Raw genomic sequence first — 17,303 nt, 5'->3', positions numbered from 1 at the left:
TGGATACAACAACTCCAGGGACCCAAGTCGACCCACTTCCAAACTTTTTCACATACATGCTTCACCCACTAAAAACGACGCTGTTGACTTACACGAATCATTGGCTGACCATGAGGCTCAGTCTTGCTCTGAGACGATGGTTCATCAACAATTCTGCTGGCGGATATTCCGTTGTTGCATGAAGAGTGGTCCTATACCCCCGGAGGAATTGAGATATCCTTGTCTCTAGGGTGCTTCCCGACTGCTTCTTTTGGACAGAGACAAAGTTTTGGATAGTTTGTTCAGTTAGTCCGTTGGATGCTGGGTGGTAAGGTGCAGTCCTAATGTGCTTGATACCACCGAGGGTGGTGAAGTTCTGAAGCTCAGCACTAGTGAAGATAGTTTCATTACCAGACACTACAACTTCAGGTGTTCGTGTGGGTGGGAAAACATTGACATAATTGCTCAACTGTAGCGTTTAGAGACTTCTCCTCAAATACTTCCATACACTTTGAATGTGCATCGACAAGGAGTAAAACCACTGTGCCCATGAATGGACCAACATAATCAATTTAAACTCGTATCCAGGGCTGGCCAGGCCACTCCCAAGGGTGCAATGGGCTACAGCAGGCAACCTTTGTTGCGATTGGTACTGCTCATATAGTGCTAGAGTAGACTCTCAATGTCAGCATCAATGCCAGGCCACCAGACATAACGCCTGACGAGCATCTTCATCTTAAATATACCCAGATGGGCACGGTGTAAGTCAGTTAGGCGCAACTTCCTTCCTGCTACAGGGACTCTTGCTCTTCAAACTTTGAGCTTAAAAACAGCGAGGTTATGTTGCAGCTGTATAAGGTGCTGGTGAGGCCACACCTGGAGTACTGTGTACAGTTCTGGTCTCCTTACATAAGAAAGGATGTACTGGCACTGGAGGGAGTGCAGAGGAGATTCACTAGGTTGATTCCGGAGTTGAGAGGATTGGCGTATGAGGACAGACTGAGTAGACTGGGACTATACTCATTGGAATTTAGAATATTGATGGGGGATCTTATAGAAACATAAAATTAAGAAGGGAACAGATAAGATAGAAGCAGGGAGGTTGTTTCCACTGGTGGGTGAAACTAGGACCAGGGGGCATAACCTCAAAATAAGCAGGACCAGATTTAGGACTGAGTTGAGGAGGAACTTCTTCACCCAAAGGGTTGTGAATCTGTGGAATTCCCTGCCCAGTGAAGTAATTGAGGCTACCGCGTTGAATGTTTTTAAGGCAAGGATAGATACATTTTTGAACAGTAAAGGAATTAATGGTTATGGTGAGCGGGCGAGTAAGTGGAGCTGAGTCCACAAAAAGATCAGCCATGATCTTATTGAATGGAGGAGCAGGCTCGAGGGGCCAGATGTCCTACTCCTGCTCCTAGTTCTTATGTTGCAAGTATGATGCCATCTTGGCAACTCAACTCAGTTTTTTGTATGAAATATGGTTTCATCTCTTCAGAAACTGGTTCATTAGACAGCAGCGAATCCCAACTGGTCCAGAACTTGATCTGTTTCACCGAGACTGGCAACATGTCCAAAAAATTAAATGCAATGACAATTTCCTGCGGTACTAGGGGAGGTGCAACACTCTCCTGCAAAAGTTGGCAACAAAGCACATCTGCATTCGCTGTGTGTGTTCAAGGCCTGTGCTTGAAGGCATATTTATGGTTGGAGAGTATTAATGCCCAACACTGAATCCTTGCCAATGCAATTGGCGAAATAGCCTTGCCGTCTTTAAAAAGATGCAAAAGTGATTTGTGATCAGAAATAATGGTAAAGTACCTACCATACAAATACTGGTGGAATTTCTTGACACCAAAAACTATTGATGATCCTTTTTTCTCAATTTGAGAGTAGCCTTTTTTGGCTCCTGAGTGTGTTCTTGAGGCAAATCCTATTAATCTTCTAGATCGATTGTCCATCTCATGAGACAACACCAAACGCCATATGGAGATGGAGAGGCATCACCAATTACCTCACTACCTCAGACAAGTTGAAATGCACAAACAAGTTTGAAGAATGCAGCAATTGTTTTATTCTGTTGAGAGCTTCTTTCTGGGGAATCTTTAAAAGGCCAACGCTGGTGTTTCTTTTGCAGAATATTCAATAATGTCAACAGGTTTGGTAAAAATCGCCCATAGAAATATACCATTCCCAAAAATGATTTGAGCTCAACTGTTTTGGGGGCCATTGCCTTCCTTATGGCCTTGACACCGTCTTCCATAGGGTGTAATCCTTGTGCATCTACAAGGTACCCTAGGTAGGTTATCTCAGTGGCTTGAAAAATTTCTCCTTCTCGAGGCAAACTTGCCTCTTGAAATCTCTTCAGCACCTCCTCTAAGTTTACTTGATACTTGGTTTCTGTCGATCCAGTTATGACATCATCAAGGTATATCACAACTCGTGGCAGCCCCTGCAGCAAACTCTCCATTGTCCTCTGCAAAATTACACATGCTGAAGACATGCCAAAAGGCAGGCATGTGTATTGGAACAACCTTTGTGTGTGTTTACTGTGGCATAACCTTGGGAAGCATTGTCTAATTCAAGTTGCTGATATGCATGACTCATATCTAGCTTTGTATAAGATTGACTTCCAGCCAGCTTTGCATACAGGTCTTCAGCCTTCAGGACTGGATTCTTATCCAATTTGGCAGCCTGATTAACTGTTAACTTGTAGCCCCACAAACACAGACAGTCTTGTCTGGCTTCTATACGAGTCAATGGATGCTGCCTATTCTACGAACTGAACTGGCTGGATAATCCCCAGTTCTTCCAATCTCTTCTCAAAAGACATACAGTACCGGATTTGCGTTAAAAAAAAATCAAGGGGTTACCTCTGGATTCACTTAGATCTTCACCTGCAGGTCTTTTATCTTGCCTAACCCATCGCTGAAGACACTCTCATATTTCTTCATCAGTTTGAGCAGACTTCCCTCCCACACTTGGAAAATTCAGTCCAATTTAACTTAATTTCCTTAAGCCAATCGCGGCCCAGAAGGCTTTGTCCTTCGCCTTACACTATTATTACTGGATACTGGAATGGGTAGAGAAACCATTTCTGAAGATGCTCTGGTTAAGATTGATTCGAGTAAGAATGAAACTAATTAAGATGTTCTGTGGAAGAGGCACTGGAGAAGAATACGTCTCAGACTTAAAACTTATTGGGTGAGTTCTCTGGTGGATCATCAAGCAGTTTACCTCCAACGTCATCATAAATAGAAGCATGACCTACTATCCACAGATTTCCTCAAACCTTTTGAAACAAACAATAAAACTGGCCCTTAACCCACCAACAAAACTTTTCAGACCTTGGATTTCCACATACCCATCAGAATAAAGAACAAAATATTACTTACTTCCCGGTAGGTTATCCACTGGTAAGGCTGGTCTGGGTTCCTGAAACCCAAACAGGGACCATTATCTTAAAAAAAATCAAAAAGCAAAATTGAACTCTTTGCATATAAAAGATCCTAACCTACCATGATGAGATACGTTCCTTAAAACAGCCCACAGTAATTTTGAAGGTTTAAACCAAAAATCCATCTGCATTGCTGTTGCAAAAGTGCAATTTTTGCCTCATAATTACTCTGGAACATTTTACACAGCTAAAATGCTACATTAATGCAAGCTGCTGTACACCAATTTCAAAGCCTTGTTGTGTTCGCAGGGGCATGCACAATTTGCACATATTAGCTCCATTGGAAAACACCTTCAAACAGATAGAGGGTTTAGTGTATAACTGAAGATACTTCACAGATTTCCTGTCAGTACAAGAATCATACAATGAAAAGATCAATAATATTCTATTATTGAACAATACACCACAGAAACAAGACATTCAGCCCATTGAATTTACATCCTTTTCTGCCCCTCCATCTCAACTAGTCCACCCTACAGCCCACATGCCTTTTAAATGTTGATTTTTTTCAAGAATGGCCCCAATTCTCTTTCAAAAAAAAAGAGTCTGCCTCAATGGTAGTTTGCGGAGAATTCCAGATTCTAACAACCCTCTTTGTAAAGAAACTTCCGCTGATGCCCCTTTTAATTTATTGGGAATACCATGAATTTGAGCCCTCTGATTACAAATGGAGATCATCGCTATTACTTTATCATTCACAAACTGGAAGAACTCAAAAGGTTCCTCAGACAGCATCTTGCAAACCCATGATCACTACCACCTAAAAGACAATGGCGGCAGATACATGGGAAACACCATCCAGCTGGAAGTTCCCCTCCAAGCCACACACCATCCTGACTTGGAAACATATGACTGTTTGTTCACTGTCGCTGGGTCAAAATCCTCCCCAACAGCACTGTGGGTGTACCTAAATCACAGAATCTGCAGCAGTTCGAGAAGGCGGCTTACCACTCAAGGAAAATTAGGGATGGGTAAAAAAATACTGTTCCCCTCAGCACCACTCACATCCCATGAATGAATAAAAATAATTTTGAAGATTCCATAACATTCTCTGCTCAAGTTAAAAAAAAAAATCTCATCAGAAACTTACGGTACGGTAGCACAGTAATGTAGCGGCATGGTAGCACAATGGTTAGCACCGCTACTTCACAGCTCCAGGAACCTGGGTTCGATTCCCGGCTTGGGTCACTTTCTGGTGTGGAGTTTGCACATTCTCCTCGTGTCTGCGTGGGTTTCCTCCGGGTGCTCCGGTTTCCTCCCACAGTCCAAAGATGTGCGGGTTAGGTTGATTGGCCATGCTAAAAATTGCCCCTTAGTGTCCTGAGATGCATAGGTTAGAGGGGTTAGCGGGTAAATGTGTGGGGATATTGGGGTAGCGCCTGGGCGTGATTATGGTCAGTGCAGACTCGATGGGCCAGATGGCCTCTTTCTGCACTGTAGAGTTTCTATGATTCTATGATTATCTAATCTTGGTCGACATTTTAGTGAATGTACTAAATTTTTCCATTATTTTAGAGAAGTGCTGTGCATAAGTGTATGAAACTGTACGCAATACTCCAACAGACACTAAACTAAGTTCTTTGCAGGAATTCATTACAGTTTCAAATTGCTTAATACTTTTTTCCCCCCCTTCCACTTGCAAAGAGAAGGTGTAATCATCACTGCAGGTTCCTTCGCAATTCTCACCATTCCTTCACCACCAAGGCAAGTAAACATTCTCCTTGCTATCACTCAGTCAGTGCTGAACTGTAACCTGCTATGTGCAGGTACAGTCGATTATCCATGCAACGTTGCCACCTCCTCCACTGCACATTTCTACACAAAAAACTGAACACAATAACTAACAAAAAATTGAATTTTGCTACAGATATATATCCCTGTGGTGAGATATTAACTTCCATTTTTTTGCCATCGACAAAAACAGCATATGAGGCATATAATACTTACCTGATACAACCAAACCCCTTTTTAACACATCGTACAGCGTTTTTACATCCAGATAGTAGAAAGTCAGCAGCTCATCCCCTTTAAGTAGCACACTTTTCCGAGCACGTCCTTCACCCTGAAATACATCAAATCATTAAAAGCAATAATTCAGTGTACACCCAAATGATGCCATTTTAAAACCAAGCGATTACTTTTGGGCAGTTTACATCAAGGTTTCATTTACGCAAATGATTATGGAATAATAGTACCTTGCAGCACAGAAGGAACCAGCCTGCCTGTGCCAGGGCTTTGTTAGAGCTATCTAATTAATCCCACTACCCTCCCTTTCCTCACAGCTCACTGATTCTTCTTCTTCATCTATATTGACTTGAGGTCAGAATGTGTAGAGTCAGGGGATAAGTAACATAATGGATGGCAGGCTGGCTACAGAACGGAAAACAGGATTAAAGGTAGTTTTTCCAATTGGCAAACGGTGGGAAGTGGCCTTCCATACATCAGCATTAATTGTCCAAGGTTAACATAATGCTGGAAAATGTCAGCAGGTCTGACAGCACCAGTGGAGAAAGAATGGAGCCAATGTCTCGAGCTTGGATGACCTCCATCCAGACTCGGAATGTTGGCTCCCTTCTCTTTCCACAGATGCAGTCAGACCTGCTGACATTTTCCAGCATTTTCTGTTTTTGCTTCAGCATCTGCAGTATTTTGTTTTGATATTAACAAATAAACTACCTGGTCTGACGAATCTGAAGTACTGTTTAAAATTTGTGGTTTATACTAAATTGGGAGGCGCAGCTAACACAGAGGACAGCGGTGATAAAATACCAGAAGACATTAATATTCAGAATCAGGATTCACTACGTTGATTCATTAGTGGATGTCTTATGAGGAAAGGTTCAGCAGGCTGGGCCTTTACTCATTAAGAATCTGAGGTGATTTTATGGAAATATACAAGACTCTGAGGAAGCTTGCGAGGGTTGATGCTGAGAGGATGTTTCCCCTTGTGGAGGAATCTAGAACTAGGGGGCACAGTTTCAAGATAAGGAGTCACCCATTCAAGACTGAGATTAGGAGGAATTTTTCCACTCAGGGGGTCGCTAGTCTTTGGAATTCTCTCCCACTGCGCGCAGTTGAGGCTGCGTCATTGAATGTATTCAAGGTTGTGTTAGACAGATTCTTCATCTACAAAGAGTCAAAGGTTTAGGGAACAGGCAGGAAAATGGGTGAAATGGCCTCTTTCTGTGCTGTAAGCATCTCTGATCTAAGATAATGAAAGAGGGAATTGATAGAAAGTAATTCCATTTAGGAGGAGACCAGACTTAAAGGCCACAATTTCTAATAAATCCAATAGGGAATTCTGGAGAAGTATCTTTGCTCAGAGGGCAGTTAGATGCAACTTGACACCAACTTGAGTTAAACAGCATAGATGCATTTGTGGGGAAACTGGATAAGCACATAAGCAAAAAGGAATAGTGTGATATGCTAATGGAGCTGGATGAAGTGGGTTGGGAGTTGTAAAGCATAAACATAGGCTTATACCTATGGGGCCAAATGACCGGTTTCTGTGCTGTAAATACTGTGTATATATTCAATTCCCCTTCTGAAAGTTACAACTTAAATCTGCATCCACCACCCGATTAGGAAGTGAATTCCAAATTGTCATAATGTGCTGCATACAAAGATCTTTTCTTTAGGCGTCGCCTCTGGCTTTTTGCCTATTATTTTAAAGCTGTGCCTTCAGGCTCCTGAGCCTCCCAGAATAATGTTGAAGTTTGCCAATTGTCCCACTGTGCCTGTGCCAGCTCTTTGGTTGAGCAAGGCAATTATTTCCCATTCTCTTCCCATACCAATGGAATTCTTTTCCATTCACGTATCATCCAAACCCTTTTTGAAAGTTACTGTTGAATCAGCATCCACCACCCTTCCAGGCAGTGCACTCCAGATCAAAACATGCTGCGTAAAAATAAGTTTCCCCACATTTCCTCTGGTTCTTTTCCCATGTACCTGAAATCTGTATCTTCTTCTTACCAGGCATTCTGTCCCTGGAAACAGGCTCTCCATATTTGCTCCATCAAATGCATTCATAATTTTATAAACACCTCCACTTAATCATAGAAATCATAGAATCCTTACAGTGCAGAAGGAGGCCATTCGGCCCATCGAGTCTGCGCCGACAACAATTCCTCCTAGGCCAAATCCCCGTAATCCCACATATTTACCCCACTAATTCCTCTAGTTTACGCATCCTGGGACATTAAGGGGCAATTTAGCATGGCCAATGCACCTAACCCACGCATCATTGGGCTGTGGGAGGAATGATGTGGAGATGCCGGCGTTGGACTGGGGTAAGCACAGTAAGAAGTCTCACAACACCAGGTTAAAGTCCAACAGGTTTATTTGGTAGCAAATACCATAAGCTTTCGGAGCACAGCTCCTTCATCAGATGGAGTGGATAACTGTTCTCCAACAGTGCACAGACACAAAAATCAAGTTACAGAATACTAATTAGAATGCAAATCTCTATAGCCAGCCAGGTCTTAAAGGTACAGATAATGTGGGTGGAGGGAGCATTCAACACAGGTTAAAGAGATGTGTATTGTCTCCAGACAGAACAGCTAGTGAGATTCTACAAGCCCAGGAGGCAAGCTGTGGGGATTACTGATAATGTGACATAAATCCAACATCCCGGTTTAGGCCGTCCTCATGTGTGCGGAACTTGGCTATCCGTTTCTGCTCAGCGACTCTGCACTGTCGTGTGTCGTGAAGGCCACCACAAGCAGTCACGGGCATTCAGCCTTGGATCTTCAGGTAAGCGTTCTCCAAGGCAGCCTTCATGACACACGACAACGCAGAGTCGCTGAGCAGAAACTGATAGCCAAGTTCCGCACACATGAGGACGGCCTAAACCGGGATGTTGGATTTATGTCACATTATCAGTAACCCCCACAGCTTGCCTCCTGGGCTTGTAGAATCTCACTAGCTGTTCTGTCTGGAGACAAAACACATCTCTTTAACCTGTGTTGAATGCTCCCTCCACCCACATTATCTGTACCTTTAAGACCTGGCTGGCTATAGAGATTTGCATTCTAATTAGTATTCTGTAATTTGATTTCGGTGTCTGTGCAGTTGGAGAACAGATATCCACCCCATCTGATGAAGGAGCTGTGCTCCGAAAGCTTATGGTATTTGCTACCAAATAAACCTGTTGGACTTTAACCTGGTGTTGTGAGACTTCTTACTGTGGGAGGAAACCAGAGCACCCGGAGAAAACCCACGCAGATAAGGGGAGAACGTGCAAACTCCACACATACAGTGACCCAAGCCAGAAATTGAACCCGGGTCCCTGGAACCGAGAGGCAGCAGTGCTAACCACTGTGCTGCTCTTAATCTTCTCTATTCTTGCAAACAATTTTGGCTTTAGTCCCTCCACACAACTAAAGTGACTGATGTTATTGTCATGTAATAACCCAATATTTTTCACATGGCTAACTTACCTTTTCTGCCAGGGCATGACTGAATTTTCACTCCAGGATCCAAATCCAGACACCAGGATGAATTCCAGGTCAGGAGTATGGAACTGCCAGTAAACATAGAATCCCTACAGTGCAGAAAGAGGCCATTCGGCTCATTGAGCCTGCACTGAGAACAATCCAACCCAAGCCCTATCCCTGTAACCCCATGTATTTACCCCGCTAATCTCCCTGACACTAAGGGGCAATTTAACACGGCCAATCTGCCTCAACCACACATCTTTGGACTAAGAGGGGAAACCGGAGCACCCAAAGGAAACCGTTGCAGATATGGGGAGAATATGCAAACTCCACACAGTCACCCAAGGCCAGAATTTAACCAGCCACCACCCACCAAAAGGTAAGTCAGCAGGAAATCGACTTGCTCCATGCCAGCCCACCCCTAAACCATAACATGCCGCAGGTGGCCTCACTGGGGAGGAAGCCCCATTCTTGGCAGCTGCCAGCCAATTCAGCCCAAGGACTGAGACACCAACTCCAGTGGCACAAGGCTCATGGGCAGCTGATATTCCCAACCTTCATTCTGCAGGAGCAAAAAACATGCAAAGCAAAGTGTGCAACATTCAGGATTTATTTAAGGGAAATATTAGAAGTTGAGGTACATGTTTTATCATGTTTTATGAGGCGGCACAGTGGTTAGCACTGCTGCCTCACAGCGCCAGGGACCCGAGTTCGATTCCCAGCTTGGGTCACTGTCTGTGTGGAGTTTGCACGTTCTCCCCGTGTCTGCGTGGGTTTCTTCCGGCTGCTCCGGTTTCCTCCCACAATCTGAAAGACGTGCTGGTTAGGTGCATTGACCTGGACAGGCACCGGAGTGTGGCGACTGGGGGATTTTCACAGTAACTTCATTGCAGTGTTAATGTAAGCCTTACTCGTGACTAATAAATAAATGTTAATCTTGGTGGGTTATTCACCCCCTTCTAAACCAAATTAATTTCATGGCATGGGAATTCACAAAATATCTATGGAAGCGTTAGAGCAAGTTGATAATGCGGTTTAAAAAAAAAAAATCATACAGGATCAAATCATAGAGTATAAAAGTTGGGGTCTGATGTTGCAGTTGTATAGAACATTGGTTCAGCCGCATTTGGAATACTGCGCCCAGTTCTGGTCGCCACACTACCAGAAGGACATGGAGGCTTTAGAGAGAGTGCAGAGGAGGTTTACCAGGATGTTGCCTGGTATGGAAGGGCTTAGTTATGAGGAGAGATTGGGTAAACTGAGGTTGTTCTCACTGGAAAGACGGAGGATGAGGGGAGACCTAATAGAGGTGTATAAAATTATGAAAGGCATAGATAGGGTGAACGGTGGGAAGCTTTTTCCCAGGGGGGGGCGGGGGGGGGGGGGGGGGGTAACACGGATATCAGAAGGACGTATTTTACACAGAGGGTGGTGGGGCCTGGAATGCGCTGCCGGGCAAGGTGGTGAAGGCGGACACACTGGGAACGTTTAAGACTTATCCAGATAGCCACATGGACGGAGTGGGAATGGAGAGATACAAAAGAATGGTCTAGTTTGGACCAGGGAGCGGTGCGGGCTTGGAGGGCCGAAGGGCCTGTTCCTGTGCTGTATTGTTCTTTGTTCTAGGATCCTTGGAGGCATAGTGAAGTTATGGTCGCGTACAAAGTTTTGAGGAGGGGACACTTGAGAGAGAATATAAAGACCTTAGAGCAGGTGCAGAGAAGGAAGGATAACAGACCTCAGTGACTTAGAAGCCAGCGAAGAAAGGATTGTTCCCCTTTCAGCAGAGAAGACGAGATCAAAGAGGCATTCTAAATCATAAGAAAGAAAACCGGAGCAGATGGCCACATGACCATTCAAACTTCCTCCACCATTCAACCAGATCATGGCTGATCTTCTACCTGAACTCCATTTTCCCACACTATTCCCATATCCCTTGATGTCTTTAATATCTAGAAATCTAATCGATCTCCATCTTGAGCGTACTGAATGATTAAACCTCCACAGCCCACTGGGGTAGAGAATTCCAATGATTCATCACCAAGTGAAAAAGTTCCTCCTCATCTCAGTCCTAAATGACCTGCCCCTTATTCTTAGATAATAATGATTTCTGATAATTAGCTAAAGAACCAATAAGGGGAAAGGGAATAATTTGATTTTTTTTTAAAACATGCAGTGAATAGTAATAATGATCTGGAATGCACTGTTGAACCGGTGCTGAAGCAGATTTAACAGCAACTTCAAAAGGGATTGGATGAGTCAGGATTCTCAATCTTTTACTCATTGGATCCTCTCTTGTGTCATAAAAACATCCACAAATCACCTGCAACACAAGTATTCTTTCTGTATAAAAATGTTATACATTTAACCATATGGATTTATTATTTTTTGTTTTACTTCGTGTGTAACTAGTTTCTGGTACTGAGGAACAATTGTACCAAGCTGTGAAGGCATCTTTGACATCTCCAAATATACACTGCCCTGTCCAGTCACATACTATGTTCTTCTCAGACCTCTTGTTGCTGTGCAGGGTCCCTCTAATTCTCCCCTGGATCGATCCAACCTCTGGGAGCCTTCTTAGAGATGAAAACCCATTCAGCCCAGAAGCCAAGTTCAGCTTTGATTCATCCAAAATCATGTCATCGCCTGCTTCATCTCCCCTCATCTTGGGGCACTTTCCTTTCCTTCGTACATCTTGCTTTCGGGCAAACTTCTTTCACAAACTTCCTTCACAGGCATCCTTTGTAAAATGCTTGTTATTTATTGGCTTTCTCAAAACCAAGCCACATACTGACACATTTAGTCATCCACTCGTGATGCACTTGTTGAGAATGGATGGGAAGGAGACAGCAGTGGGGTAAACTTCTGGTGAGCCCCTTGGAACTTTGTTCGGCAACCTAAAGAGGTCATGGATTCAGAGAGGCCACAGAGCCTCCTTACTGACAACTCAGAGAAATACTTGAAAATGAAGAATTTTCAAGGCTATGGGGAAAGAGTTAGAGCACTGACACTATTTGAATAGTTCTTTCAGCGAGCTGCCACAGCTTCCATGGGTATTATAATAATACTTTATTGCACAGAATGAAAACTAGCAATTCCAGAAGTCAACAATGACCACATAAAGCCAACTAATTAATTTACACCAGGGAATGGCCCAACTATCTCAAAGAAAATGCAGCTGCAAATCATTTTTGAAGAAAATAATCCTTTGCATAAGACAACAGGCAAGCTGGCTCCAGAACAGACTCGTAGGAAAAACAGCTAGGCATTCGTAATATCTTGGAGGACAAGCATTAAAAAACACACTTGTAACTGTGGCACTCAGAAATTACCTGATTATTTGGAAACAATGTTGTCTCAAGCTCATGTACCAATAACAGCAAGGGAAAGAATTTCCAACCAATGATTGGCAATGAACTTACCTCAGTTCCCATGAGAAAAACAAACTTTTCTTGCAACACATTAACTTGACTGACCGCATGCAAGCGCGATTCTGGAACCAGCTACTAAGATGCACATTTTAGGGCAAAATCCAGCCCATTGGCGAAGCATTGTTCTAAAATACTGGCACATCCAGGCGTGTTACATCAAAATCTCAAGTGGGAGTTGTATTAATGTGCATTTGGATTTTCATCGAGTTGTATAAACACAGTAACCCATTCCAAAAAAATACTTTAAACCTCAGCCTTTGTTTGGCAAACATTTTAGCATCCATGTCATGAGCTGGCCGAGCTGACTTGTACCAAACATTCATTTAGTTACCAAAGAATAGTTTCTTGAAATATTTTCCAAATATTGCTGAAAAGAGTGACATACTACCAAAATCTTTTGTATTGCCCTCATCAGGACAAGTGCAAGAATGCTAAATTTCAAGTAACCACCACAATTTATTCTATAGGAGAAAATGGAGCTGATTGTTTGGCTGAGACCCCATAATGGAGAGCAATGAGAAACTATAAGCTCCCCAAGTTCCAGGTAATTCAAAAAGGTGCAAGGATAAAACATATTCCTTTTATTTGCAGAGAAAGGGCCGGTGCACCAATGCATGTCACCTCCAGTAAATGAGCCACGTTACGAGCTCAACTGGTCATCATAAATTGGTTGTTGGTGTAGTACACTCAGTGTATTAGTACACTTAGTCAGCAAGTGCGATCTTGGAATCACATCCATCATATCTAACAGTATATGTTTTGTTTTGGGTTTTGCAAATGTGGGCTGGTCCTCCATTGTTTTCTCCAGAACGCTTCAACCAGAGTCAACTCCCCAACCAATCAGCATCCTTTTCTCATGTAGTATAAACTATTGTGATCATGTAAAATTTGGCATTCTTGCACTAGTTTTCATGAGTGCAAAAAGAAAAGCAACACATCTCTCTTCTTGGCAATTTTCCAAATGATTCTTGCTTAGGCTTTTAAAATCCAAGATGGCGCTGGAGCGAGGCGACTTCTTACAAGTTGTGTCCAGCACACCTTCTAATTCTATCTTTTATTCTTGTTCTATGCTTCTAAAACTTTATCCTAACTCTTTTATGACTGTAACACTACATTCTGCACTCTCTTGTTTCCTTCTCTATGCTTCGTCTGTGTAGCATGCAAGAAACAATACTTTTCACTGTAAACCAATACATGTGACAATAATAAATCAAATCAAACGTTTAACTGCTTCAAAAGTGAGCAGAGGACCTGCTTTGAACAGCATGAAAGCTGCAAAAAGGGCGACATGGTGGCACAATGGTTAGCACTGCTGCCTCAGTGCCAGGAATCCAGGTTCGATTTGAGCCTGGGGTAACTGTGTGTAGAGTTTGCATGTTCTCCCTGCGTCTGCTTGGGTTTCCTCCCGGGGATCCCGTTTCCTCCCACTGTCCAAAGATGTGAAGGTTAGGTGGATTGGCTATGCTAAATGCGTGGAGTTATGGGGATGGGTGTACCTGGGTAAGATGTTCTCGGAAAGTCAGTGCAGACATGATGGACTAAATGGCCTCCATCTTCACTGTAGGATTCAAACAAATCAGGAAATGGACGCGTATTGTGTGAAGCTGTGTATAAGAGTGACGAAGTGTATAAGATTATGAGAGGTTTTTGCAGGGGGAGTAGGTGGCAGCTGTTCCCCTTGGTGGGGGGGGGGGGGGGGGGGTGCATAGTTTTAGGGTAAGAGGTATGGCAGTATTAATAGAAGCAAAATTATAGGCTCATGTCTGGTACAGCGAGATGTACATGTGTGCTTCACATTTCCCCCAGCCACTACCTAATCATCTCAAAACCTTTCCTTCAAACCATCCACCTAAATTCAAAACGTCTTCACTGGCAACTGTTTGGGGAGGTCCAGGTGTTTTCAACTTGTGGGTCTCGTGTAAACAAGTATTGGAACAAGACCCAATACTATTTTTTGTATTCATTCATGGGATGTGGGCATTGCTGGCTAGGCCAGCATTATTGGCCATCCCCAATTACCCTCGAGAAGGGGGTGATGAGCTGAAGTCCGTGTAGTGTTGTTAGGGAGGAAGTTCCAGAATTTTGATCCAGCAACAGTCAAGTAACAGCAATATATTTGCAAGTCAGGATGGTGAGTGGCTTGGAGGGGAACTTAGATGATGATATTCCCATGCGTCTGCTACTCTTGTCCTCCTACATGGCAGCAGTTATGAGTTTGGAAGGTGCTGTCTAAGGAGTTTTGGAGAGTTCCTGCAATGTATCTTGTAGATAGTACACATTGCTGCCACTGTTTGTCGGTGATGGAGGGAGTGAATGTGTGTGGGTTGGGGTGCCAATCAAGTGGGCTTCTTTGTTCCGGATGGTGTCGAGCTTCAAGTGTTGTTGGAGTCACACTCATCCAGGCAAGTGGAGGGTATTCCATCAAACTCATGACTTGCGCTTTGTAGATGGCAGACAGGCTTTAGAGAGTTAGGAGGCAAGTTATGCACTGCAGAATTCCCAGCCCCTGCCTTGCTCTTGTAGCCACATTATTTATATGGCTGATCCCATTCAGTTTCTGGTCAATGGTAACTCCCAGGACGTTGATAGTGGGGGACTCAAATATTAAAAAAAACACGTCAGTATCTCAAGAATCTGATCTAATTTATGCAATCACCTTCGGGACTATTATCTTCTGACAGCCTTTACAATCGGTTTTCTAATGGTTCCTCAGTGCAACTATGGGGATTTAAATTTCAGTTTGCAAATATCAAGTTAGAGATTCTATAGAGAAGTGAACAAAACCTATTGGAGTGGGGAAGGAGGGGGAAAAAGGTAAATCACAGGTTGGAATTCAATCCTGGGGTGTGGAGACATATAAATCACCCAAATTTCACTCCCACAGTAAAAAGAATCTGTGGTGTGTTTGCAAAACTAGTTAAAGAGACTTTCACATTTCGTTATTCTGTACATAATCCCCATTATCAATGGTCTGAATTTCCATTGGATAAGGTTTCACCCCAAGCTGCTTCAAACTAGTTTTATTGTTCAGTAGTGATTATTTGCATTGAAACCCAAACTCTATATGCATTATGTAATTAGCCAATTAAAGATTAGTTTAATTTTACATTCTAGCAGTGACAATGTTCAGTTGTAGGGAACTTGGGAGCTTTTCAGCAACAAAATCCATTGGCCCAAACCCCCCCCTTCCCCAAGGGGTCCTGATGAACGGACGACATGGGAGTTGTCTGAGAAATGTTGACTTCCAATGGGCAATTCCCTCCCATCTGGAACTCTCGGAAACTCAGTTAATGGCAGAAACTTGGGATGGTACTGACTTATTTATCAGAAAGTTACCCAGAAAACATTAGGATTATGGGGTGGCACTGCGGTTTGCACTGCTGCCTCACAGCACCAGGGACTCGGGCTCAACTCCAGCCTCGGGTAGCTGCCTGTTTGGAGTTTGCACGTTCTCCCTGTGTCTATCTGGGTTTCCTCCGGGTGCTCAGGTTTCCTCCCACAGTCCAAAGATGTGCAAGTTAGGTTGATTGGCCACGATAAATTGCCCCTAGTGTCAAGAGGATTAGTTGGGTAACTGAGAGTTACGGGAATAGGGTCTGGGTGGACTAGTGGTCAGTACAGACTTGATGGGCTGAATGACCTCCTTCTGCACTGTAGGGGTTCTATGATTAAAACCAGTTACAGCTCCTGGGTGACTCTTTTACTGACTCCCCACAGGACCCTCCACTAATCCCTCCAGCCACATCTTTCAAAACCGACTGTCCCCTGGCTAACTACAAACCCCGCCCCCAGACAGCCGACAATCCTTCCGACTCCTCTTACCCACTCACTCACCCTACCCCATCACCCATTTAGCTTACACAGTTACCTTCTCTCTGTAGCTTTGGAGCATTTTACCGTACCAGAATACAGCAACTAGTGCTGTTGCTAGGGAGCATGGCTTAGTTTCCCCTCATATTGCAGGAGCATTGGAAGGACTCTGGAGAATCGGGATGCTCTGTGTTCCCGAGGAGACCTGGTGCTGAAGCCCAGGTGAGAAACGTGGAGCTCCAAGGCAAGGTAAGGAAACAGGGGACTGGCAATCCAACGGCTACTGCCATTCCTCAGACGAGTCGCCCATTGGAAAAACTAACGTAAGTCACAACTTAAGACATTTAAAGAGATGTGTCTCCACTGATTGGGTTTTCAGAGAGAAAAAAAAATCAACTATTTTGAAGAACTCTGGCTACGTAAAAGATAAAAGAGTAAAGAGTAAAAATGCCGCACACCTCTGACTGTCCATGAATTATTTCAATACACAGTGGCAGAAATGAGGGCAGAATCATTAAGCATCAAAGAATGGAAATTAGTTTTCATTTCTCAAAGAACTGTATATCTTTCATCAGTTTCGACTGCAGGTTCTGGAAAGAGCAAGCACATTGCTTGCAAAAACACCCTTCCTAAAACGATTAACTCTTCACATTGAAAATTATAGTGTGCGAGAGCCTTTTTAGTTCATTTAGTGATATTTATTATTATGATACAGCTACATGCAAGTTAGTTATATTGCTCATTATTAAATACTTCTTTGAACTTGTGTGTATGGCATTGAACACACTGGCACTTCATTTTGAGAGACAAGATGTACTGTGATAAACAAGGTGTTGACAAGCCTATGGAAGAGAGTATTAAAAAAAGAAATCACCCCAGCTGTTTCAGCCAATCGATTTAATTCTCCCAGCTCCTCCCCGGTGCACGGAGCTGATGTTTCCTTCACATCAGATCACTCAGAACAGCTCTTCCTAAAGCACACATCTTACAGTAAAACTAAGCACAGTGTTAGAGCATCCTCAGTGACTGCAAATTAATTCCAAATGCTACAGGACCCTCTGCAATAGTGACTAATCATAAATTCAAAAAAATATTCATGATAAACTTCTTCACTCAGTGGGTGGTGCTAATGGGTAACTCGCTGGTTGAGTTTAAGGGGGAGGTGGGCAGACACAAGGGAGGAAAGGATCG

The 17,303-nt window shown here is 43.4% G+C and overlaps 1 protein-coding gene across 13 annotated transcripts in view; it reads right to left on the bottom strand.

Moving 5' to 3' along the window:
* LOC144495127 (long-chain-fatty-acid--CoA ligase 1-like) overlaps positions 1 to 17,303 on the bottom strand; it is a 190,326-nt gene that overhangs the window by 56,552 nt on the left and 116,471 nt on the right. For all 13 annotated transcript variants that reach the window (XM_078215069.1, XM_078215065.1, XM_078215066.1 and 10 more), the window contains 2 exons: positions 5,384 to 5,498; positions 3,375 to 3,439 (listed from right to left, as the gene is read on the bottom strand). In XM_078215069.1, the coding sequence (XP_078071195.1) occupies positions 3,375 to 3,439; positions 5,384 to 5,498 (180 nt within the window). The remainder of the gene's footprint in view (positions 1 to 3,374; positions 3,440 to 5,383; positions 5,499 to 17,303) is intronic.

The sequence above is a fragment of the Mustelus asterias genome, chromosome 6 (assembly GCF_964213995.1).
Source record: "Mustelus asterias chromosome 6, sMusAst1.hap1.1, whole genome shotgun sequence".
In the NCBI taxonomy this organism is placed as follows: Eukaryota; Metazoa; Chordata; class Chondrichthyes; order Carcharhiniformes; family Triakidae; genus Mustelus; species Mustelus asterias.
The sequence above is the reverse complement of the archived record's forward strand: the minus strand, read 5'-3'. Positions and strand labels throughout refer to the sequence as shown.